At 45.2% G+C, this 27,423-nt stretch overlaps 1 protein-coding gene across 1 annotated transcript in view; it reads left to right on the forward strand.

Moving 5' to 3' along the window:
• Positions 1–365: 365 nt before the first annotated feature.
• MFRP (membrane frizzled-related protein) overlaps positions 366–27,423 on the forward strand; it is a 153,744-nt gene continuing 126,686 nt past the window's right edge. Inside the window, exon 1 of the mRNA XM_078683938.1 lies at positions 366–724. Within this exon, the coding sequence (XP_078540064.1) occupies positions 671–724 (54 nt within the window). The 5' untranslated portion in view covers positions 366–670. The remainder of the gene's footprint in view (positions 725–27,423) is intronic.

Consider the following 27,423-nt stretch of genomic DNA (forward strand, 5'->3'; position numbering starts at 1 on the left):
CGGCTCCCCTCACCTGATTCGGATTAAAGTTTTTGAGCCCTTTCGGCTCTACAATTTTTTTCTCCCTCTTGCTGTTTCTGCAGTTCCCGCCCGGGTTTATCCAATGCCATTTTCCTGCCTGGACTATGCCATCGGGTACTGCAGGCTGCCAGCTTATCTTTTCAACAGCAGGAGTTTGGGGGTCGTAAAAAATTAGGAAACCAGAAACGGATGAATATTATTTTTCTTTTTTTGATAACCTGGGTTTTATCCGCGCGCCGCGGTGCTAAGGGGCGACCCGGGCGAGTCGTGCACTTGCCAGAGGCAGCCCTGGAATTGGCGTCATGGGGCCAGCTCTGCGGGCTCGCGCTGCGCAACCATGGAGATGGTGACCGCGGCAGAGCTGGAGGGCACGGGCACAGGCCCAGTCCAGCACAGGGCCTCGCCATAAGCAGAAGAGGTGGCAGACCTGGGAACCTGATACGACAAGGCCCAAAAACTCTATGCCTATGGTCTGGGATTCCGGTGCAGGTGGTGGCACAGAGGTCGTGATCTGGTGAGGTGATTTGTTCAAGGACAAGTGAACTGGATTAAAATCTGTGGCGAAGTCTGTCTGGAAGTGGAGCTGAAGGTTGCATGGCCGCCATGATAATTCAAGTCACCGCTTCATAGAGGGAGAGGGGCAGACATCATGAAGGACTTTACTGGAATGAAGCTCTTTGGAGGCTCGGAGGACCAGAGCAAGGTGAGTTACCCCAATCTGGAGTGCATTTATGGCCTTTCATGCCAGAATTAAGTAACCCCACTTGGGGTATACGTTCCTGGAAAGGGTACTCATTTCAGTCACAGGCGGGTATCACCACACTCGGGTAAGAACCCGTCGGGATTGCCTAAAGTCTGAATCACCTAGATGCACGTCCCTTGTGTTGAGTACAAGGCTTAATCACTCGGGTATAAATTCCCAGTATGGGGTAGTAACTTCATGCACTAAAGAAAATTCCAAAGTGCTGGACACTAACATCACACAGTCTAATATAGAACCTAAGTGCTTGACATTGGCGTCAAGCAGTGCGGTTTACACCACGTAGACCAGTGGTTCCCAAACTTTTTTGACCTGTGGCTCCCTTGACCTAATCGGCAGTTGGCCGTGGCTCCCCACCATTTTTTTATCGGTGGGTGGGTGGTATGTACTTCCTGTTATTTTCCTTAAAGTAATTGGGACGCATTCTTTCACTCATCCAACCATCCGTTCACTCATCCAGCCATCCGTTCTCTCATCCATCCACCCTTTCACTTCACTCATCTATCCATCCATTTGTCCATCTACCCCCTTTCACTAACTCATCAATCCTTACGTCCACCCTTTCACTCATCCATCCATTCACCATTTCACTTATCAATTCATCCATCCACCCATTCACTTACCCATCATCTACCCTTTCATTCATTGATCCATCCATCCTTTCACACACCCATCCACCAATTCACTCACCCATCAGCTGCCCTTTCTCTCATCCATCCATCCTTTCACACACCCATCCACACTTTTACCCATCCATCTACCTTTCCACCCATACATCCATCTATTTACCCTTTCTCTCAACCATACTTCCACTCATTCACTCATCCATCCATCCTTTCTTTCATTATCTATCCATTCCCCCTTTTATTCATGCATTCATCCTTTCAGTAATCCATGCAGCCATTCAGACATTCCTTCACTTAATTACTCACCCACCTTTTCACATTATGAGCTGAGCCTTTGTCTGCAGAGTTGCAGGCAGAAGAGGCCTATCAAGAACGCCTACAGCAAGGGGTGGGGTGCGGTTGGGGAGAGTTCACTATGCCCCTGCACATAGGCAGACTGAAAACGTAGAAGTCATGCATGATGCACAGTGCCAGGATGTGAGGTTACTGTAACATGGTGTTGTTTCCAGGGCTTTGAGTGGTGTAAAAAAAAACTGGGGGGTCTCTTCAAAGGGGGTGTTGGATGTAATTAAGAGCGCAGTTTAAAACATCTAGGCAAAAAATCTGCGCTTAGCATAGTGTTGCGCCCGACTGGTATTATGTGATTTCTGTCATTGCATCCAGATATATAATACAGCAAGTATCATTGCACCAACAACATGCCAGGACTATTGGCTTTGTCAATGGTTGTTAGTTCCCTAAAATAAATAAAAAAGCAGCAACCATGGCTTTGTTGAATATAATATTGAAAATACTTCAGTTCAAAAATGACAGTGAAAGAACGATAACCTGTTCTTTTAAACTTATTTCACAGGCTTCTTTAAATGAAGGGTTCTCTATCATTGCAGCATGGGCGTTTTACTTTTCATCTAACAGAAGGCCCTTCTGTACACTGAGGCAGGAGGCCGCCACCACATGCTTGAACACCCCCGACTGCCCCATTGTCATTCAGTAAGTGGCAATCAGCCCCATACAGAATTTCAATGGGCGGGAGGGGCTGCTCTTGTGCTCCTGGAGGAGTTCGAGGCGGCTCCATCAGCGGGGCTGAGGCCTCTCACAGGGAGCAGCTCTGCTCCCTGTGATGGCCAAAATTACAGATAAAAGGCGTAGGGACGGTCCGTGGAATTTACGGACAGTTGGTCACCCTAGTGTGCGCGGCGCCCCTGGCACCTCATTACGGCGCACTGGGGTGCCGTGGCGCACAGTTTGGGAACCACAGACGTAGACTATAGACCCCCTACCCATTCATTCTTACCTCCTCATGGAACTCTGGTGCTTCCCACATACACATTCAAGGTATAGTCACTCTCTGCTTACCTCTTGCACATTTAGGGTGTACTCACTATTTACTATGCTTGGAGAGGTGTGGTGCAGCGGCCAGGGCAGCAGACTTCAGAGCACAGGGCTCACAGTTCGATCCCGGGCTTCAGCGGCAGCTGAGCTCAGAACCATGGGGCATATGTATCATCCGTTTTTTTAGACGCAAACGCTGTGATTCGCAAAAAAGCAGCATTTGCGACAAAAAATTCGGAAAATGCGCTGTATGAGTAAAATCGCATCGCAAAATTAAGGAATCGCATCGCAAAATTAAGGAATAAATGCTATGTATAAATAACCCAAGTTGTGCGATTTCTCATTAAGAAATCGCAAATTACCACCAACTTGAAGTTTTTAATTTGCGATTTCTTTCACAAATGCACTTTTTGGCATTTGCAAAGGTGCCATGTGGCGCACATACATGCCCTTAGGGCATGTATGTGCGTCATATGCGCACACATGTACATTTCAGGGGTGCATCAGGGTGTCCTTACACCCTTGAAATTATTCTCAATTTGCGATTCTCAAATTGTGAATCGCAAATTGAGAATAAGTTCCCATCCATTCCAATGGGCCTCCTGGCCCATAGAAATAAATAGGAAAGTATTCCTTAATTGCGATTCGCAATTTGCTAATTGCAATTAAGGAATTTTAAGAAATGGCTAAAAAATTGCGATTTTTTACATACATCCCTTTTTGCAATTCTCAAATAGTGATTTAAAAAAAATCGCTATTTGAGAATCGCAAATGAGGATGTTGATACATATGGCTCCATGTGACTCCGGGAAATAGCTCACTTAATTTCCACAACAGCCCCCAGCTCAGCTCAGACCCATGTGACTCTGGGCAATAGCTCACTTAATTTCCACAATGGTACCCAGCGCCTTGAGACCCGTTTGCGCTTTACAAATACGGATTTATATTTACATTTTATGGATGTGCACACTCAGGATATAGTCACACTCTGCTTCTCACTTACACACTTACAGAGTATTCACTCAGTGCTTCTCACTCATGCACTCAGTGCACTAACCTTCTGCTGTGGTCTCCATAGAAAAGTCCAGAGTGCGCTCATCCTCTGATTCCTTTGGCTGTCTGTTGTCCATTTATTCACGCTCTGCTCTCCACTTGACCCTCAGGTGATACTCACCATGCACTCTCCCGTTGCATAATCACGGTGTACTCGGAATTTGCTCTCCTCTTGCACATTTAGGGTTTACTTTCTATTCTCCGATTACACACTTTGGCAGTAGTTAGGCTTTACCCTACACTTACATATTGAGGGGTACTCTATCTCTGCTCTTGATTTGAACTCCGAGAGTGTGTTCACTCTCGGCTGTCCTCTTACACACTTGGGTGGCTATTCAGAAAGGTAAAATTACAAGTGAGTAAATCTACACATGCAAGTTTATCCTTACAATTTTTAGTAAATTTACAACCTTTGGTTATTCACCATTTGCAAGTGTAAATTTATTACAAAGTGGTGGTTTACATGTTTACATCGTCTGAAACCATGGGGAGGAACCTAATTTATGAGTGTAAAATGACTATTTGTAACTTTTCACACACAGGCAGAGAACTCCGCCACTGGAGTTTATTAAACTTTAAAATAATTGACAACTTTTTTATGGTACACTTTAATGTAAATTCATTTAATATATTAAGTTTAAACACTATTAACGTAATTTAAAATAAAATATTTAATTAATCAAAATATATTAATTTAAATTAAAGGTATTTTTAAAGATTATTTAAAAACCCCACCTAAAGAAAAATGTTTACTCATCAGTAAATTATTTGTTCATTACCTAATAAAATGATTAAACATTATTTATATAATTAATTTAAATTAATGTAGTTATCTTTAGTTAAACAAATTGCACTTAGTTTTAAATGTCAAAAACATTTATTAAAATGTTTTAAAATAAAATAATAATTATTTTTAAGTTATATATAATTTTGTCAAACATTTAATTGAACACAATCACACGCGCACAGACACACGCATGCACACACACACATATTTTAATATTGAAATAAATTAATTTATTTTAACAATATTTCCTATGGGGTGTTATTGTAAGTCCCTGCCTCCATTATTTTCTATGAGGGGGAGTTGCATTAACAGTGGTTGGCTATGAGTGGTGCTGGTCCAGGTCTGAGCTATTGAACATTTACTAATACTTTGAGTCCTTTTTAGCTGTAGTAACTTTACAAGTGAAGATTGTAAATAGAAGTGCGCTTGTCGCTTACTCTTTTGTGGGTGGTGCATGTCCCTCCTTAAACTCCTTCCATGCCCAACCGTAACCTCTCCTCATTCCTTCCTAAACAACTCCCCTTTAGTAGTAAGTATTCCTCATTTTCCAGCCACTACCCTCGGTCCATCCCACATTGCGGAACTCTCCGCACCAAAAAGATAGGCGAGGCGGAGACCTCTGCATCTGTTGGTTGATAGGATTTTGCTGTAGGTGAATAGAGTTATTGTAGTTTGCTATTAAATATACTATACAATGTAGTTTGTGAATAGGCCCCCTCAGGGTCTATTCACTTACAGGTTTCTACTTGCACACCGATAATCACGCTCTGTCCTCCACTTTCACACTTACAATGGATTAACGTCCCACTGTCACGCTGCACACTGAGGGTTTGATTATGAGTTTGGCAGTGCGGGATCGGACTGCCATGTCAGCGGCCTGCACCGCCAAACCCGGGGTCAGACTGTCCGCCAGATTACAAGTGTTTCTCGTGGGTGGCGGGCTATTTTTGGCAGTCCCACTGCTGTGCCTCTAAAAATGGGCACTACAATGGGAATGCCCAAAAAAAGTTCCTGCATGGAATGGACTGTAAAAAGTCTATGCCGTGCAGGAACTGTGGTGCAGTCACACAGAGGAGCACATGCTGTGCCCCCCTGCATGCACAAGGGGGACCTGTAGGGCGCTCTTTATTTTCTTTCTGCCACAGTTTTCATGGAGGAGTAACCACCATGAAAACCGTGGTGGGGAGGAAACTTGTAATATGCTTGGCAGGTTTGCGGTGATCCCACCAAGCATATTGCTGTCTCTACACCTCTGCGCCACCACCATGGAACGCTTGTTCCCTGGCTGGCGGCAGTCCCATGGCAGTCTGATCACCCCAGTTGTAATAGGGCGATCGGAGCACCGGTGGCTGGACCGCCACTGATGCGCCTCCACAAGTCTGGTGGTCCTCGGACCACCAGACTCCTAATTTGGCCCTAAGGATGTACTCCGTTTTAGTCCTCCACTTGCATACCCAGAGTTTAGATATATTTTGCTTGTTGGTTTATTGGCTGTTCTTACCGGATTCCACGCTGCACACTGTGACCTGGTGTGCCTCTGCTGGGCTGAAGCGGCTTCCCTAACGACTCGCCGGACCCGCTTCGCGGGTCCCGCAGCGCGTCTGTTTCCGAGGAGGCTGTTGGCTGCTAGTGACTGTTGGGAGGAGCGCGGGAGTGGTGTTGGGACCAGCGGGGCTGCGAGCTGTTAGGCAGGGACTCCAGCGTCCAGGAGCCCCTGCGCGCCCAACCTGCAACACCTTGGCTGCTCTCCCCGCTGGCCACGCCCCCCTGCCGACGGAGTGATAAGCGGCATTCACTCTCAACTAGCTGGGACCCTTGTTGGTTTATTGGCTGTTCTTACCGGATTCCACGCTGCACACTGTGACCTGGTGTGCCTCTGCTGGGCTGAAGCGGCTTCCCTAACGACTCGCCGGACCCGCTTCGCGGGTCCCGCAGCGCGTCTGTGTCCGAGGAGGCTGTTGGCTGCTAGTGACTGTTGGGAGGAGCGCGGGAGTGGTGTTGGGACCAGCGGGGCTGCGAGCTGTTAGGCAGGGACTCCAGCGTCCAGGAGCCCCTGCGCGCCCAACCTGCAACACCTGGGCTGCTCTCCCCGCTGGCCACGCCCCCCTGCCGACGGAGTGATAAGCGGCATTCACTCTCAACTAGCTGGGACCCTTGTTGGTTTATTGGCTGTTCTTACCGGATTCCACGCTGCACACTGTGACCTGGTGTGCCTCTGCTGGGCTGAAGCGGCTTCCCTAACGACTCGCCGGACCCGCTTCGCGGGTCCCGCAGCGCGTCTGTGTCCGAGGAGGCTGTTGGCTGCTAGTGACTGTTGGGAGGAGCGCGGGAGTGGTGTTGGGACCAGCGGGGCTGCGAGCTGTTAGGCAGGGACTCCAGCGTCCAGGAGCCCCAGCGCGCCCAACCCGCAACATCTGGGCTGCTCTCCCCGCTGGCCACGCCCCCCTGCCTATCAGCCAACGATCAAACGGCACCAGTGTACTTAGGTCCCCGGAGCATCCGCTACACGGGAGCGTGCGGGAGCGCGCCGGGAGAAGCCCGGGACAAGGGCGGGACCGTCTGTGGCCGTCAGGGGCCAAAGGAGGCCGGGCTGGGCCATTCCGCTGACGCTTGTATAAATCTACCAGTTAGTAGTTAAGTGGGTTCCCTACCCCTAAGAATGCCGGACCACCCCACTAATTCTGTCCAGAGGTCTCCAACGGCCGATGCCGGCCAATCTGTTGTAGGTCCTTTGGATAAGTTTTTCAATCGCCCCGTCCAGTCAATCGACAAAGAATTATCGCTTGCTGAGAGGCGCGCAGAGCGCAGACTATCAATTGAACTCTTAAAAAACTCTGGGGATAAGCGCTCTGGCCAAATTTACCCTGCTTTAGTAACACCATTGTCCTCACTTGATTTACCTGACTTTTGTAATCTGGGTCATGATGCAAGTAAGAATGGGGCTAATCAGGGTACTGTGGGTGAATTGATCCCCCCCCGTGCAAGCCCCATTGAAACCTCAACCTCCTTAACTGTGGTGTGTGCTCCATTGACCAATTCCAAACTGGGTCTTAAAAGGAAAAGCAACAGTATATCTAGGAAAAGCCTTCCACCTAAACCACCTCATAAACTCAGGAAAGTTAATAAAAGTATGTATCCTAGCAAGGCAGCCACTGTAGTGAGCCGAGGGGGTGAATCTATGCAAGAGGGGGCAACTACACCTTCTGGTAATACAGATCCCAGTCCTTCCACTTCTATTGATACAGGAACGGTAACGGTTGATACACAGCCATGGCTGACTAGCTTGCTCCCTGAAGTGGAACGGATGTTACGGTCTTTATTGCTTCCATTAGAGGAACGCATTACCAAGCTCACCGACCGCCTAGACCACTTCGAGCAGGCTACACTAGACAATTTCTTTTCGACCAAGGCACTAATAAAAACTCAGTCAAGGCAGGATGGCAATAGCAATTGCCAGATTACTGCCCAAGTTCCATTACATGCTAAGGGACAAAGGGAACATCCCAACTCTCCTCTGTCTGTAAAAACCAACAGTGGAGTGGTAAAGAGACCCCCGAAGTCGCTCAACTCGGCACCATCAGGGATTGTTGCAAATGCCCCCATTACCGCAGTACCTGGCCAGTCTGTCGTGCAACAGCCGATGCCTATTACAAATCCTATGGTTATTGCAGTGGGAGGAGGAGTGGAGGGCACCAAAAAGGGTACTGCCACATCACCTGTCCCTCTCATCGGAAACCAGCCATCAACGAACAAATCGTTACCCCGCCCTGCCCCTTCTGTTCCCAGACCGTCCTTACCACCCTTGAAAAAGCCACCCTTCAAGAAACCCCCCATGAACCTAACCCCTGATTCCTTCCCCTATGTAGCAGTCCTGATAAATGTTCCACCACTTCCACCGGGACAGAGAGAAACTTTCCAGATGCTTAAAAACAAAGCTATGCACTGGTTAAGGGTGATTCGGCCTCTACCTGGGGAAGTTGATGGACTCATACTGGGAGTGAGGCGAATAGACTGGATAGGTTCCACCACTAAAAACCTGGGGGGGGACTGTATTGTGGTTAATTTTCAAGATCCAAGGGTGGTGGGATGGCTAACGAGACAGGGTTGGTGCACGGGCAAGTGAGGTATTGGCATTGTTGACCTTACATTTTTCTACCCACGCCCCTCTAGTGTTTTAACCTCCTTGATCAATGAGGTCATTGGCCCCGGAAATTCCCCGTGGCCAGGGATAGTAGCTCCATCCTCACAGAACCTTATTCATACTACCACCCCGTTCACTTCTGTTTTGGGCGGGTGGAATGATTTAGGGAGGGGACGGTGACAATCCCTTGATTGCCAGGAAAATAACAGGAGCTCAATAGCCAATAGAGTGGCTGGTATCCCTAACTGCGGAAATTTAAATTTTTCTGTAGAACTCAACCCATTGCTCGCCTTAAGGGAGCATATGGTTTCAGGTGGCACAAGGGAACCAGGGGTAGTGCCGATTCCAACTGAGCCTACGAACGCCTGTCCTTTGGTGGGAGTTATAGACCTGGTGAATACCATTGAGGCCGGTAGCATCCCGACTGTGACGGACCCACTTATCAGGGTTCTCAGTTGGAACGTGGCCGGTCTGGATAGGAAATTGTCTCTGCCTGATTGGAACACCCTGGTGGAGGAACACTCCATATGTCTGTTCCAGGAAACCTGGTGCAGGGAGCCTTCTCATAAGGCGGGATATTCGTCTCACCATATACCAGCAGTACAAACTGAGTGTGGCCGAGGCCGTCCTTCGGGAGGCCTCCTTGTATGGGTAGCTACCGCACTCAATTGCAGGGTGGACGAGCATGATACCCAATGTCCTGACCTTCTTAACATCACACTGAAAAACCCTAAGGGCCAGGTTATCCTAAATATTTTTAACATCTATGCCCGAGGTGTAAAGGGAGGCAGAGAATCCCCCATTATAGCACGTTTGGAAGCTTTGCTTCGATCCTCCCCACACAAGCATTGCACCCTGGTGGGAGGTGACCTTAATTGCACTTTTGAGCCCCTTGGACTAGAAGTCTTAGAGGACCAAGAGTTTGTTGACAACAGGTGGGGTATACCGGCTCTAGAGCTTAGTCCAATCAAGAAATGGTCGGAAGTGGTGCTCCAGGTCAACTCTATAACATCTGAGTTTGACCTGAGGGCACTCAATGGTAGGACTAATTCTGATAAAAAGGGAGCCCATACCTACAACAGGCCCGCGCATTCCTCCAGAATAGATTATCTTCTTCTTGATATCCATTTATGGAGTATGGTTAAGGATATGGTCATTATACCCACCGTAGAAAGTGACCACAATCTTCTTTCACTCACCATGTCCAATAGGTGTTTAGATGATTCAGGCAGCAAAAATCTGTCCTCCTCAGTCCCGGATATGTCAGTAGTCTCGAATTGCGGTCGACGGCTAAAATGGGCCAAGCTGTCACTCTCAACAGAGAAACTACTTTCCATATCGCAGATCCTAGCGGCAGCTGTAGGTAACCTTGACCCTTTGGGGAGTGGGGTGGGGGATGTATCTGCAAGATTTTGTAAATCAACCCTGGCTCTTAGTGATCTTTTTATTGTCCCAGGTAGTACTAACGGGAAGAGACCAGGTTCTCGGGCTAGACAAGGCTGGTTTAACCGTACGTGCAGAGAGGCGAAGACTCTGCTAGTGGACGCAGTTAAATCTAAATCCCAAATAAGGATTAGGGAGGCCAGAAGGTCATATTCATTCTGCCAAAGAGTCGCTAAGGAGGAGTGGGAAGGCAACTTCTGGCAGGAACTCCTGACGGCCAGTCGAGGGAGAGATGCCAGAAGGAACCGTCCTGATGACACCCTGAGGACGTGTACTATCACAGCCAAGGCATGGTTTGATCACTTTCTGGGTCTCTACTGTGCTATTGAAGGCCCACTCAATGACCAATTTACTCTTCCTTCATATTCTTTGGACAGAGATATGGTTTTTTTTTCCGGCAAAGAAGTTACGAACTTAATTAAAACCCTTACTCCACTAAAAGCAGCAGGTCCGGATGGGTTACCAGGGGATCTCCTCCGTGCATATCCTGGTGACTGGGGGGTGTTGATCTCTGCTCTCCTAAATGCTATCATGGAGGGAGGGTCTGTCCCAGAGTCCTGGAAAGGGGCTGAGGTAGTCCCAATATTCAAAAAGGGAAATCGCGATCTACCGGGAAATTATAGGCCTATAAGCCTGATTGACTCGACCCAGAAGGTGGCGGGTAAAGCAATTTTGGGTAGGATCCTCTCTTGGGTAGATGAAAACAATATATTATCCGAGATGCAGGCCGGGTTCCGCACAGGCACAGGAACAATCAAACAAGTCTTTAGACTCCTGTTACTGTATTGGAAGGTGGTGGTGCTGGGCAAGGGCAGTCTTTATTTGGCCTTTATAGACCTGAAGACTGCCTTTGACCTTGTTCCCAGGGAGGAACTTTGGAGGGTGCTGTACGGCCTTGGGATGCCCCCATACATCGTGGACCTCCTAATGAAATTGCATAAAGCTAATTATGCCCAGGTCAGATGGGGCTTGAATGGGGAGAAGACTGACAAGATCCAGGTAGAGAGGGGTGTACGGCAGGGCTGCGTCCTAGCACCCACCCTCTTCTCGCTTTACGTGAATGGGGTGGTAGACTATTTGCTCGAAGAACCAGCTGACGCCCCTACACTCTGTAATGTTAAGATCCCAACTTTGTTGTTTGCTGACGACACCCTTCTCATCTCGAAAACTCCCCAGGGCCTTCAAAAACTCCTGAACCGGTTTCAGGATTTTTGTGTAATGAGAGGTCTCGTCATAAATGTACAAAAAACTAAATATTTAGTCATGCATCCCCCTAGAAAACTGGGTTGCCCCCCCATTCTGAATTCTATCCCCCTTGAAAAAGTTGCAGAATTCGACTACTTGGGAATTCGGTTGAGCGACAGTATGAGTTGGGTACCCCATACTACTAAAATGACACTGGTTCACAAAAGGGTGGGGGGAGCCTTGCTAAAGGAGTACAACACATCATCGAAACATTGTGTATCACCAATCATTGATATATACAAGGCTAGAGCGGTTCCGGCATCGCTCTACGGAGCAGAGTTATGGGGTCTGGGCAGCATGGAGTCTCTGTCTAAAGCGGAGAACAAATTCATCAAAGATCTAATGGCAGTCCCGATGAGCACCCCGACTGTCCCGATGCTTATGGATGCGGGCTGTAAACCAATTAAAGACCTGGCCCGCCTCCGGCCTCTCCTATTGTGGGCCCGACTGTGGAGGGTCCCGGAACTAAAATCCTATGCAGACGGGCTGGCAGAGGTAATGCATTCGGTTGGCTGGCAAAAGATTAAGTGGCTCAGGGACATCAAACACCTGCTCGGGGAACTAGGTCTGGGTTCCTGCTGGCTTACTCATTCAGCTCCCCCAAAGGAGGCCCTGAAAAAAATATACTGGGGTTGGGTGTCCTCAAAACCTATGAGCAATCAACACCACTGCAATTCCACCGCAGCATATTTGAGGATTAAATATGTTACTGCCCTTGAACCCTTTTTGGATATTATCACCATTCCAATGGACCGGGCCCTGTACATCAAGTTCAGATTAGGAACCTTACCCCTAGCCGACCTCCTTTCCAGATGGAATTCGAATAAGCAGGTATCACGCTTCTGTGCCCTTTGTTCTGACTGTTGTGAAACAGTGGCGCATTTTCTCCTTGACTGCCCAGACTATGCGCGCCCAAGATCTTTTTGGCTTAAACCGCTTTGTAACGAGATGGGTATCCGCCAGCATTCTGTGGCTCTACGCATTTTACTGACTAATACTGCCCCCCTATTGTTTGTGCTGTGTCTAAATTTTTAAAATGGGCCTGGTTGATACGTCTTAAAAGACTGTCCTTATCGATTTAATGCTCTTTTTATAAATAACTTATTTATTCTGTTTTTACCATTTTGATGTTATCATGTACAGTCTACGATATTCTGATGTGTTGTTTTATATATTTCTGTGAAATGCTTTTATGATATATGCATATCGAATAAAGCTATCAATCAATCAATCATATATTTTGCTATGCACTTAAACTATTATGATGTACTCACTAACTCACTGCTCTCTCCTTGATCTCTAAATGTTTTCTCACTCTGCATTACAATTTAACACTCATGGAGTATTCACTTCCTGCTCTTCACTTACACACTCATGCTGCCGCCAGTCTGCCCATGAATTTCATGGTCGGTGCATCTCGCACACTGCTCTTCACTTGCACAGTTAGGGTGTATGCACTCTTTCCCCCCCCTTAATTTTCTGTTCTCCGTATGCACAGTCTTTGTTTAATCACTCTCTGCTGTCCCCTTGCACCCCCAGTATGTAGCTATTCTATGCTCTAAGCTTACATATAAAGGTGTACTCAGTATCTGTACTTCAGTTATGCACTGATAAGGTACTCACTCTACTATGCTCTTGCACACTCAGGGTATACTCACTCTCAGCTTTCCACTTACATGATGATGAGGTAATCGTGTTTACTGCTTTTTATTTACAACTCAAAGTGTGCTCAGTTTATACTCTACGCTTGCACATGCAGGGTGCAATCATTGTGCTCTGCTCTTCCCTTGCATGCTTAGTGTACCCTCACTCTCTGCTTTCTTCTTGCACAGTAGAATCAGTCTGTACTCACTCTCTTCCCGACACAACCACACCAAGGATACTCAGGTTGCTCTCCCTTTGCACACTTTGGGTGTGTTTGCAGTCTGCTCTTCACTTAGTCTTAGTGTACTCGCATTCTGATCTCCATTTTATGAGTCTGTGGTACGTATTCTCTACTTTCCACTTGGAGACTCTGTGTGTATTCACTCTCTTTTGTCACACTACCCAATCAGACTATGCTAACTCTCTTCTTCCCTTTCATAATGAGAGTGTACTTATTGTTTGCTCTCCACATACACCACCAGGGTCTACGTCTTACTTCTTCTCCTTGTACACTCAAGGTCTGAGCTCTACTTACACATTCAGGGTGCACTCACATTCTTTTTTTTACGTACTCAAGTTGTAATCACTCGCTGCTACCCCTTGCACACTCAAGATGTACTCACTCTCTGCTTTCCACTAACACACTGAGGGGTTCTCACTAAACTCTCCCCTAGCACACTTGGTGAAATCATGTTCTGTTACATATATATATATATATATATATATATATATATATATATATATATATATATATATATATATATATATATATATATATATATATATATATATATATATATATATATATATATATATATATATATATATATATATATATATATATATATATATATATATATATATATATATATATCTATATCCTACTGGAGGTCGCCAGTAGGTAGTTATAGTGAGGACCTATTCTCCATAGGAAATCCGCAATTTTTTAAATATATATATATATATATATATATATATATATATATATATATATATATATATATATATATATATATGACCTACTGGTGGCCGCCAATAGGTAGTTATAGTTAGGACCTATTTTCCATAGGAACTCTGCAACATTCTATTTAGAATAACTTTGGCGCCGGTTGACGAATCTTCGCAAAATTTTCAAAACTTGTTGGGCGCTCCGGTCCGTTCCTATCCTGGAAGATTGGGGGTGATTCGTCAAGTGGGGGCCGAGAAAAAAGGGGGGTCCCAAAACGTGTTTTCCCTATGTAATTTCCCATAGGAACCGTTCATTGTGGCTACAGCCCGAACCGCTGAACGGAATTACACCAAATTTGCCAAAGAGGTAGTCCTTGGTTCAGACGTGTGCCTTTTGCTTAAATGGTGTAAATCCGTTCAGTAGTTGCTGAGAAAATCACATTTAAAAGTACATATATATCTATGGCCTCGGAGGATCCGCGGACCCTGCCGTACACGAGCAGCATGCTAATTGGCTGTCATCACTCCAAACCAGGAAGTGTTGGCAGCCATCTTGTGCCTTGGTAGAACCTAGGCACAAGAAACCTAATAAACAAATGTGAAAAACGCGAAAAGGGGGCAGGGTAGAAGCACCCTGACCCCCTAGGCCTGCTCAGGGGGCCCCACAAGAACCCCCAAGGCCTCCCCAAAATAAAAAAATAAAAAATCGGCAAAATCCGCGCAGGATGCGTGGATCTTGCTGATTAATAAAACCAGTGCGGGCTCCCGCACTTGGATGATAATTAGCCCCTGGGGCCAAATTATGAATAATCGCGGGGGCACACAGCCCCCCCCGCAGCCCCGGGAACTGCCACCCCGGGGCTTTTTAAAAAAATATAATACCCTGTGTGGGGGGGCTCAAGCCCCCCCACACGCCCCGGGGACCGCCACCTCCCCGGGGCCTTAAAGATGCAAATTGGGGGGTCCGTGACAGACCCCCCCAGCCCCGGGGACCACCACGCCCAGGGGTTTTGAAAAAGGTGGAGAGGGGCCGCACGGCCCCCCTCCTGGAGCCTGGTTGAGGCCCTGGGGACCACCACCCCCCAGGGCCGGCTCCTGCAGTGTCCCGGGGTGCCTACCCCCGGGACACTGCTGTTTGCAATGACAGGGCGGGAGCCTCGCGGCTCCCACCCTGTCATTGCAAACTGCTTTGCTTCTTTGAAGCGAGAGCAGGGAAACCTGCTCTCGCTTCAATGAAGCAAAGCTGATTGCTTTTCCACTTGGGGGGCAGCATGTTAGCTGCTCCCCATGAGGAAAAGCAATGCCGGCTCCGGCAGGATGCGGCTGGGACCATGGGGGCATTGGGGCTCTCCATGGGGAGGTGGCCAGGCCCCGGGGGATGGGTCCCCGGGGCCAGAAGTGGCCAGGGAGGGGGGCCATGCATCCCCCCTCCCCAAAAATAATTAAATTTAAAAAAAAACAGAAAGGAGGGCTCCGGGGGATGGGGTCCCCGTGGCCAAAAAAAGACCTTATGAGGGGGGCCAAGCAACCCCTCTCCAACAGAATAAAACATAAAAAATTGCCCATGCCCCGGAGGATGGGTCCCGGGGCCCGAAATTAGGCAAGGGAGGGGGCCCACACGGCCCCCTTCCTGATAATATATTTTTTTGTTTAACATTGGGGATCAGGCCCTGGGGTGGGGTCCCCAGGGCCCCAAAAAAGTAAATAGAAGGGGGGCCACACAGCCACCCTTTCCAATTTTTTTTTAAAAAGCCGCGCGATCGTGCCTAGGCCTGCCCCCTCACAAAAACACCCTGCAACGCGCCTTGGGGCGCGTTTTAAATTGGGGAATTAATTCCCCTTCAATACTGGGGTTCTCTGGGGGCCAACTAGCCCACCAGGTACCTCCAGTAAGCACCACAGGGCTGCGTTGCAGAGTGGTGGTCCAGGCCATGCCCCGTTTTACACTTCTCTGCAATACAGCCTTGTGGCGCTTACTGGAGGTACCTGGTGGGCTAGTTGGACCCCAGGGACCCTCAGGATTCAAGGGGACTTAATCCCCCAACTTAAAACATGCCACGGGGCGCGTTTGCACAGTGGTGAAGGTATGGGGCGGTTCCTGAGGTGCTATGTCTGCAAACACGCCCTGTGGCGCGTTTTAAGTTGGGGAATTAATTCCTCTTCAATCCTGAGGTCCCCTGAGGGCCAACTATCCCACCAGGTACCTCCAGTAAGCGCCACGGAGCTGCGTTGCAGAGTGTTGTAAAAGGGGCGTGGCCTCTGAACACCTCTCTGCAACGCAGGGCGTGTTTGCACAGTGGTGAAGGGGGGGGGATGGTGTAGGAAAGTGGCTCTATATATACTGGACTGAAGTAAAATCAGCCGAAATACGAATTCCGATTTACTCACCTGTTATCAGGACAGACCACAGTGCTGCATCTTTGAGCCCAGTACTGATTCTGAAAAGTAATTCTACCCGTACTTATCAGTAACTTGAATTTCCTTCCATAGGCTCACATTGACTGGTTTCGCTTGGAAATTCTTCTAAGTGTGGAGTTTTGGAAGTTTAAAATATTCACCTAAAATCAGCCAAACTACGAATTCTGATTTACTCACCTGTTATCAGGAGAGACCTCAGTGCTGTATCTTTGAGCACAGTACTGATCCTGAAAACTCATTCTAACCGTACTTACCAGTAACTTGAATTTCTTTCCATAGGATATCATTGCTTGCTTTTTGCTGAAAAAGTTTCTAAGTGTTGATTTTTGAAACTTAGAAATATTCCTCTACAATCAGCCAAACTAGGAATTCCGATTTACTCACCTGTTATCAGGAGAGACCTCAGTGCTGCATTTGTTAGCTCAGTACTGATCCTGAAAAGTAATTCTAACCATACTTACCAGTAACTTGAATTTCCTTCCATAGGCTAACATTGACTGGTTTCACTTGGAAATTCTTCTAAGTGTGGAGTTTTGGAAATCCAAACTCCTCACCTAAAATCATCCGAACAACGAATTCCGATTTACTCACCTGTTATCAGGAGAGAACCCAGAGCTGGATCTTTGCGCCCAGTACTGATCCTGAAAAGTAATTCTAACCGTACTTACCAGTAACTTGTATTTCCTTCCATAGGAATCCATTCTCTGGTTTTCACCAGAAAAGGTTCTGTCTATTTTCACAAACTAAAAATATTCCTTAAAAATCGCCTGTATGACTTAAACACATTCTTTCAACTGTTTACAGGAGATGCACCTGTGCTGGATCTAAGATCCACCACTGAGTAAGAAAAAGTAACAATAACACTACTTATCTGCTAAGTGAATTTCCTCCCATAGGATAACATTGGTGATTCTATGTGAAAAAGTTTCCAACTGTCAACTTTTAAAATACAATAATATTCCTTAAAAATCACTACTGTAACCAAAAGGCTTTTACTCAACTGTTTACAGGATGTGACCCAGGACTGAATCTAGGATCCAGTCCTGTGGTTAGAATAGTAATCCATAAAGTAACTAATTGCATTTAACTAGAAATTCCCATTGAGCTCAAAGTTGCATTGTTTGAAATTGTGCTGCCTATTGCAACAACTGTAACTACTGTACTTAAAAGTCTATTGCCTATTTGTAATGTACTTAAACTAAAGACATTCATTCTGAAAAAGTATATTTTGTAATGTAATGTATAATGTAATTATTACGTAATTTAAAAAATAAAATATCTAAAAATAAATAGTTTCAAAAATGTAGTAAATCAGTATCAAAAAATAAATATAACCTGTCTCGGCTTGCGGGTAAGTTCCTTCTTTTCAAACCTGTGTCCTCCTGAGGGCCCTGAGCAGAATATGAGCGTGGGTTGCGGTGCTTGGCAGGTCGATGCCGGTGAGATGAATAGTCCTCCCGGGTCCCCAACGCTCCAACCGCATTGAGTCCAACCTCAGTTTCAGCCTGAGACCACGGATGCAGTGATCCTAATCCCTCCGTGAAGTCACGGTCTGCCAGTTATGCAGCGGCACCTAGCTGAGACCGGATGCGGTGGGTTAAGAGCCTGTCCAATACCTTGGATAGTGAGAGAAATGCCGAAGCTGTCCTTATGGCTCTTTACCCAGAACGGAGCGGGACTCTCCAAAGCGCCCAGGACTAGCGCTGTAAAATGTCACAAAAGGTTTCCTTGTTCAGAAAGAAACGGAGAGCCACAGCGGGGAATGCCAGGAGGAAAATTTATTATCACAGGAGCATAGGCATGACGCGTTTCGGACTGTGCCTTCATCAGATGCCTACTCCGTCACAGCAGGTCCCGACAGGCATCGCAAAAGTAGTCCCAATCGATCTCCCATTGGTGGATGCTCAGGTGGGTGGGGTGAAGTCACAAACAGTACTGTAGTTGCGTCGGCAAACTGCAAGTACCAGCATGCACCTGTCTCGGCTTGCGGGTAAGTTCCTTCTTTCCAAAACCTGTGTCCTCCTGAGGGCCCTGAGCAGAATATGAGCGTGGGTTGCGGTGCTTGGCAGGTCGATGCCGGTGAGATGAATAGTCCTCCCGGGACCCCAACGCTCCAACCGCATTGAGTCCAACCTCAGTTTCAGCCTGAGACCACGGATGCAGTGATCCTAATCCCTCCGTGAAGTCACGGTCTGCCAGTTATGCAGCGGCACCTAGCTGAGACCGGATGCGGTGGGTTAAGAGCCTGTCCAATACCTTGGATAGTGAGAGAAATGCCGAAGCTGTCCTTATGGCTCTTTACCCAGAACGGAGCGGGACTCTCCAAAGCGCCCAGGACTAGCGCTGTAAAATGTCACAAAAGGTTTCCTTGTTCAGAAAGAAACGGAGAGCCACAGCGGGGAATGCCAGGAGGAAAATTTATTATCACAGGAGCATAGGCATGACGCGTTTCGGACTGTGCCTTCATCAGATGCCTACTCCGTCACAGCAGGTCCCGACAGGCATCGCAAAAGTAGTCCCAATCGATCTCCCATTGGTGGATGCTCAGGTGGGTGGGGTGAAGTCACAAACAGTACTGTAGTTGCGTCGGCAAACTGCAAGTACCAGCATGCACCTGTCTCGGCTTGCGGGTAAGTTCCTTCTTTCCAAACCTGTGTCCTCCTGAGGGCCCTGAGCAGAAAATGAGCGTGGGTTGCGGTGCTTGGCAGGTCGATGCCGGTGAGATGAATAGTCCTCCCGGGTCCCCAACGCTCCAACCGCATTGAGTCCAACCTCAGTTTCAGCCTGAGACCACGGATGCAGTGATCCTAATCCCTCCGTGAAATATAACAATTAATACATTTAAAAATTGTCATTTAAAAAACCTTTGAAATTCACTGAAAAAACGTAGGTTTTAGACATGTTATAGTTAGGAATTAGCATTTAAAAAAACCTTCGACATTCACTGAAAAAAACATAGGTTTCAGACATGTTATAGTTAGGAATTAGCATTTAAAAAACCTTAGAAATTCACAGAAAAAAACAAAGGTTTTAGGGATGTTATAGTTAGCTGGACATTTCACTCGTACAAAACCATAAAAATTCCTCCGTTATAGTTAGTTGTACTAAGTATAACTCGCGCGCCCGCAATCCACATATGTCACATATTACATCATTCATGACATGGTCAGTGAAATCACTGATCACATCACTGATGACATCTCAAATGACATCACTGATGACATCACTGTTGACATCATCCATGTGACAATCATATACACCTCATCATACACTAGTTTAACCTTTCATCACTCACTGTAAAATACAGAGTACCATATTTGAATCCTTTGACACACCAATACAAGTTTCTAAAAACCCACTCAGTGATTCTTGGATCTACACACACATCTAATTACTTACCTATAGATTCACTCATACATGGTGTCAATGATCAATGGAACACTATCAAATATACTTATACACCTATATCGACATTACAGACCAGCACACATCCTATTCATTTATGAAGTCATCCTACTCACTTATGCAAACAATGGATCATATTTACATTTACTTGGCTACACACTTATACAAACACCACTTCATCTATTCATATAGATAGTAACTCATACTTAGTATGTTATAAAATCACTATTACAAGTATACAGTTATCCTTACAGTCACTCATACAATCACTGAGTCTTATGTATACTTATTTATATACAACTGACACATACACTGCCTTTTATTTTTCTTGATTGTTGGACATGTACCACTGAGAGATATATTTGCTCATCACTACACCCATAAAGATATTCACTCACCCAAACAACTGTTATAACTTGTAGTCTTAACCTCATATACCTACTGAATCAACTATTCACACATCTTTGGGCAGTCACACACCCCCCACCGAACCACACACACATTCACTCTCCCATTCAAATACTCAGTTAACTAATCAATAACTAATATAGACTATCACATAGCTAGTAACCAACTGGAGAAGCAGTTTACACAACAACTGATAAAGTGATACAGATATTCACACAGTTTAGTCACTATCCAATGTATTTAGTGAGACACTATAAACTAGTCACTTAGACAGTCAATCACACTGCTACTAAATCCTCCATCCAGATATTTATATTTATATATCCACTCATTCTTCAATGCAGATTGCTATATATATAATACATATTTAAATAACGAACCAAACCACATTCACTGGATGATGTCATCAGTGATGTCATTTGAGATGTCATCAGTGATGTCATCAGTGATGTCACTGACCATGTCATGAATGATGTAATATGTGACATCATCAGAAGTGGATTGCGGGCGCGTGAGTTATACTTAGTACAACTAACTATAACGGAGGAATTTCAAAGGTTTTGTACTAGTGAAATGTCCAGCTAACTATAACACCCCTAAAACCTGTTTTTTTCTGAGGAAAAAAAATATATATATATTGCACCAACGAATCTAGCAAGCAGTTGTTAAATCCCTTCCAGTTTGCCCTGCCATCACCACAAGAACTTTCTTTTTAGCTCCCCCCGCAAAAAACTTACCAGACCTGACACCGTGCATTCTGGGTGTTGTGGTCTATGCACACTAAGTGGTTATCAACATCAGGTGAGATTACAACATCAGTGGGTGGAGCGAGCCCTCAGCCAATAAGAGGGCGACTAGATGGACATGGGTGCTGCATCAGGGGGTCTAGGTCCCGGATGAGCTTGATTATCATTGCCCCACTCAGGCGGTACTTAGCATAGATTTGCTCCCTGGTTTGGCCCAGAAGTGTGATATATATATATATATATATATATATACATATATATATATATATATATATATATATATATATCACCGTCAATCCTGAACTACTGGCTGCTCCGTAGACCATCAGGTACAGACCACAAAAGTGCGTTCTTTCAAGTATTTAGTGCTTTATTTTCATCTCCATTGTCAGCATGACGCGTATCGGCTGCGTGGCAGCAGCCTTGATCACATGACACCCCGGAAATAGTGCATTACATTTATAGTGACTTCCTGGTTCAACATGATTACGTTACACAAATAGAGATAGAAAAAATACTATTGTGAAATGATTTATACCCTGGGTCATATTAAAGTACGTTTGTTGTATATAAATGCTAAAAATATAAATATATACTATAAAACAACGTACTAATTTTGATATGAACTCAACTAAAATACAATCAGATTAAAACTGTTTAAAATACAGAGTTAATAACGATCAAATTTATAGTATGGGCCAAGTGGCCATTAATCATAGAGGTATCATATTGCGGAACCCAAGTCTACAAGATAAGTACTTGTCCTCTATGTAAACGTAATCAACTACCTAAAGTGCTAGTGCATAAAAACTCCCTAATGTGCTAATAAAGTGCAAATTATCTCAGAAAACATGATATTAAAATTCATGTCAAACAGTTCCAGGATAAAAAAGTTATTAGATTAAAAAATTAGAAAAAATGTGAGATATAGTCACAAATAGCTTGAATCAAATTTACCCACAATAAGATAAAGTGCAAGTGCAATTACTATTAGATCATTCTAAATGAACAGTCATAGTCACTTAAATCATAACTTTCCTAAAAAGATAGTACACATTATGTATTGGATATTTATATTCATTCCGTTAAAAAATAGGCTTGACCTTTAGACAAATGTTGAATATCACAGGAATAATTCAAATATAACTGAAATTATAGGAATTAATATCTAGGCACTTGTAAACAAGACTTTCTATCAACCTTTTAGCAAGATATGCCATATCCTCTCTATTCTTGTTACTGATTCTAGCTAGAGTGTTCAGATAGTGTTTTTTAATATTAGAGATGAGTCTACAGAAAATTATGCAGGTCTTCCCCTGTGTTCAGCCCATTAGGGATTCTCATATCAAGCAATAATATATATTTAGATTCCAACTGCTTCAGCTGTCTCTCTCTGTTACCACCCCTTATATTTCTAGGAACCGAGTCGATGATAAAATAGCTCAATACATCAAAATTTTTGTTATGCACTAGCTTAAAATGGCGAGCTACAGGGTAGTTTTCGTCGGAATTAACTATTGCCCTTAAGTGCTGTAGAATGCGATTATATGCCTGCAGTTTGTACTTCCAACATATTTCATTCTGCAAGTGCACTCAAGCACATATACAGCATAGTCGGTACGACATGTGTATAGGCCTCGGATTTTAGTGGGGCTGGGCTGAAACACACTTTGTTATTCCGTGGTGTTTACACCAAATTTGCATGATCTGCATGAAATGCATCTATGGAATCCTGTCTTATTAGAGAGCTAATTCTTACTAGTTACCACCTCTGGGCTCGATTGCACTAAAGCATCCCTCATCGAGGGTTATCTTCTAAAGGTGATAGAGGGCTGATCAGGTAGGACCTGTGCTAGTGTGATGTCATTCTTTAATATCGGCCAATGCTTGTTAATGATCCCCCTAACGTTTCTTTCTTCTGTGTTAAAGGTGGTGATCAATCTTATTGGCTCTAGAGAAGTACAGGGATCTGAGCTGGCATTACCTACTTCCTTTATCTTACGATAGTTGGTAGTTTTCAGATACTCTTCTCTAGAAGGGCAGTTAGATTTGGTCCTGGCTTCCTGTAGTTCTAGTGAACAATAGTCTTGTGCCAGAAATCTTTTATGTGCCTCCATCTGACAGGTCTCCAAGTCCCTGTCAGAACTACAAATCCTATGCATTCTCAGGAATTCACCGTACGGAATACTTTTATTAGGTAACCTGGATGCGCACTACTGGCATGCAGTATTGAATTAGCTGCCGTTGTCTTTCTATGCATTCTAGTTTGAATTTCATGATTATCAATATAGATCTCTACATCAAGGAATTGGATACTAGTTTTACTGATATCAACCGTGAACTGTAAATTGAGTTTATTATTGTTAATGGTGTTAACAAACTCTTTAGCTGATTCCACTGTGCCCTTCCAAATCATACAAATATCATCAATAAACCTCCAAAATTGAATGATGTTGGAGTCATACAACCATTTGTGGGTGCCCCTGAGGACATGCTCCTCCCACCACCCAACATGTAAACATGCATAGGTTGGGGAAAAACATGCCCCCATGGCGACACCCCTCTTTTGCTGATAAATCACTTTATGGGCACAATTGAACCATTCTGAGCATCATAACATTGTGCTGACAATAATTTATACTCCGTTGGTCCAGATAATACTTCACTGCTGAGAGGCCGTCATTATGGTGGATACTGGTGTAGAGGGCACAACATGCAATGTACATACAGAAGCACTGCGCATGACCCACTGGGGGTCTCTGCATGTATTTAAAAGCGACAATTGACATCATCTGTGTGAACCTGAGCTGCCCATGAGGAAGAAGCTGTGTCCTTGAAATGCGTCGGCGAAAATGTACCTGAAATGAAGATGCCGGTTTTCCTTTAACAATAAAACCGGTTTGGTTTAAACTGCTGGGAGTGCTTTCTTTAAGCTTTCAGGCCTTTGGAGTACATAAATAACACGGCAGCCCTGCCGTTAAAGGATGCACAATCTCAACAATTAAAGAGAGGCTGCATTGGAACTTTGCAGTAGCCGCGATCAGTCCAGCAGTTTGGAGATAAATAACCTGCAGGACATTTGAGGGCCCACTGAAGAGTGAGAATTGCTTTTTAATTAAGGATTGCACAGAACTCACTAGGAGGATAACTATTTTCCAATGTGGGACTTGATATCCCAGCATGCAATGTACCATACAGAAGCACTGCGCATGACCCACTGGAGGTCTCTGCATGTATTTAAAAGCGACAATTGGCATAATCTGTGTGAACCTGAGCTGCCCATGAGGAAGAGTCTGTGTCCTTGAAACGCAGCGGTGAAAATGTACCTGAAATGAAGTTGCCGGTTTTCCATTAACAATAAAACCGGTTTGGTTTAAACTGTTGGGAGTGCATTCTTTAAGCTTTCTGGCCTTTGGAGTATGTATATATATATATATATATATATAAATATATAAATATATAAATATATATAAATATATACATATGGAAGTAATTGTTTACTTTTGACCCTTTTTAATGTATAGTTACCCAATTCATGGGTCAATTATGCATTGGTTCTAAGGTTAAATAAACCATTCCAAAATGGCGCGCACTGTGGCGCTGTAAGGGTCTGTCCCTTGTTGATGTTCATCACTCATACATGACGTTATTTAAATGTGTATGTTGGGCAGTGGGTCGTGACACTGACGAAGGCTTCTGCCGAAACGTTTGTTTGCTGTTAATAAACTACACGCTGTGCTAGTAACCGCCGGAGTGCTGCTCTTTCTTTTCCTGATACGGAGGAGTGTTCGAGCGTTCTATATTGCGGGTGTCTACGACCTGCTGAGCAGCACCCGCTCCAGAGTGCCTGAGGGTTTCGTGGAAAACTCGAGCGTTGGAAATTGGTATCCCTCGAGCACCGTCGTGACACGTTTGGACACCGGAGAGGTTCGGCTCTGAAGTAACGCCATATCAAATTCCTCTATTGCCGATTGCAGGCACGGACTACACGTCTGACCGGTGAGCTCCTCCTTTCTTATACTTATGAGGAAGTACAGTGATTGACGGCAGAGCGTCCAGGAGGGTGAATTGCAGCGTGTCTCGAACCAAAATGGTATCGAGTTACAGCATTTGATTAAGTGAGCACGACCCGACCTTTTTGCATTATGGAGATGTTTGGTGAGGATGAACGATGCGCGTTTGCGCAAGACATGTTCATAAAACGGGATAGACCTCTAACTGCGACTGCCTCGTCCTCTGGGGCGGGGAGCGGAAACAACAAACTAAATGAATTGTTCTTCAAACTTGAAAAGCTACATGAGCGGGAGATCCGCAAATGGTGGGAGGCCACTAGCCTCAGCAGCTATATTGATGAAAAAATGGTGCCGAGGGGACTGAGAGTGTATACCATACCTGCGTACGTGCACCCTGACCCGCAGCTACTAACGGATTGGCAAGACCATACCCAAGCGTACTGCGATGGCATCCTTAAACTCCTAGTAAAATAATCTTGGAGCGATAGGGATAAGGCCCTGGCTGAAATTCATCTGCTGGAAATCACCATTGACGCAGAGGGTGATGTAGTGAAGGTGAATGAACTCAAGGAAGCCCTAAAAAAACGATTGGTCAGATATCAACAAAAGATTATGGCGCGAAAACAAGAAAAATTTGAGCGCGATGAGAACGACTATCGACAGGGACGTATCCTTACGTTCGCAAAGAAATATGACGCACCCAGGAAAGCCATGAATCAAGGAATTACAACGACACCCGGCTCAAGTGTACCAACTTCAGAGTCCGAGGTAACGGCAGACGAATCAGGTGATGATCATCGAGAACAGAGAAGCGAGCGTAGGAGAATCCCTGTCCCTTTTCATACCGAGTTCCAACTAATCCGGCAAAACTGGCTGAGAGGAGGCAAAAACAAGCCCCCGGAACTACAAGAAAAAGAAGAACCAGGAGATCAGGGGGAGGTGGCAAAAGGAAGAGGAAGGGGCAGGGGAAAGCCAAAACCCCAAACCCGATCCAACCGCAAAACGAGGAAGTAAATAATATTGATCAGACCGAAAAGATTAACCTAACTGTAGTTAATCTCACAAATAGATCTCTGACCAACGAACAACACAAACTCCTTAGTTTGGGACTAAGCTTCTGCCCCAATGCGGACCTTGAATTCACGCAAACCAAGATAGACCTTTTCAAATTCACCAGAAAACTTAAATTACATAAGTATTTCAAAACAAGACCACACATCAAGGGGACACCCAAACCTGGGATCAGGTTAACAGCCACTGACACCCTGATGGTTAAAGACATGCCCTGTATCAAAGCTATGGAAGCTTTGAGAACTGAAAATGAGGACTTGGGTAATTTTGACATGGACATGGCCGAGAGGGCAGCGGCCCAGGGCATCGAGCAGGAAAGGGATGGCAGTCATTTCAAACCTCTCTCAACATTCATTCCTCAATCTCCCTGGGACGCTATTGACGCTTTCTCAGAAGCCATGATGTTGGAACTAGTAAAACAAAGAAATGTTTCTCATTCAACCACAAGTAACATCACTCAATCTCAAAAGAGAGCCTTACAAGAATTATTAAGCGACAAAAAAACGATCATAAAACCTTCGGATAAGGGAGGCAATGTCGTCTTAATGACAAGAGAATATTACCATCAAGAGGCTATGAGGCAACTCTCTGACATAAAGTACTACACTACCACCACCAGAGAATTGTATGAATTGAGTATCAGGGAATACGACACCCTGATTTTGAAGTGGTATAACCTCTCAATGCTTGGTAAAGATGAACACATTTTCTTACCTAGTAGCAATCCGATGGTACCTACGTTTTACCACCTGCCAAAATGACATAAGAATAACATCACCCCTCCAGGCCGGCCGAATGTAGCATCTATCGGCGGGCTGACAGAAAACATGTCCAAATTTGTAGATAATTACATCTTCCCTCTGGTCTTAAATTTGGAATCTTATGTCCAGGACACCAAAGATTTTTTGAACAAAGTGGACAATATGGACTGGCAACCGGACTATCTGTTCTTAGTGATGGACATTACTAGCCTATATACCATCATTGAGCATGCCCACGGATTGGCTGCCGTGGAACACTATCTAAACAAACGCTCGATCCGCTTTGCACAACACAATAATATGTTAATAGAATTTGTGCAATTCTGTTTAAACAACAATATATTCTTGTTTGAGGATAGTTTGTACCGGCAGACCTCTGGGACGGCGATGGGCACCTGCTTCGCTCCCAGCTACGCGAACTTGTTCGTTGGCTGGTGGGAGGAGCAGGTGCCCAGGAGCCATCATGAAGGCGGGGAAAGCGGAAAAGTGGTACATTGGTACCGCTACATTGATGATTTGTTCATCGTGTGGCAGGGGACTGAGGACATGGCAGCAAAATATATCCATTCCCTCAACAATAACATCTATAATGTACACCTGT

This window comes from Lissotriton helveticus, chromosome 3_1 (assembly GCF_964261635.1).
Source record: "Lissotriton helveticus chromosome 3_1, aLisHel1.1, whole genome shotgun sequence".
NCBI lineage: Eukaryota > Metazoa > Chordata > Amphibia > Caudata > Salamandridae > Lissotriton > Lissotriton helveticus.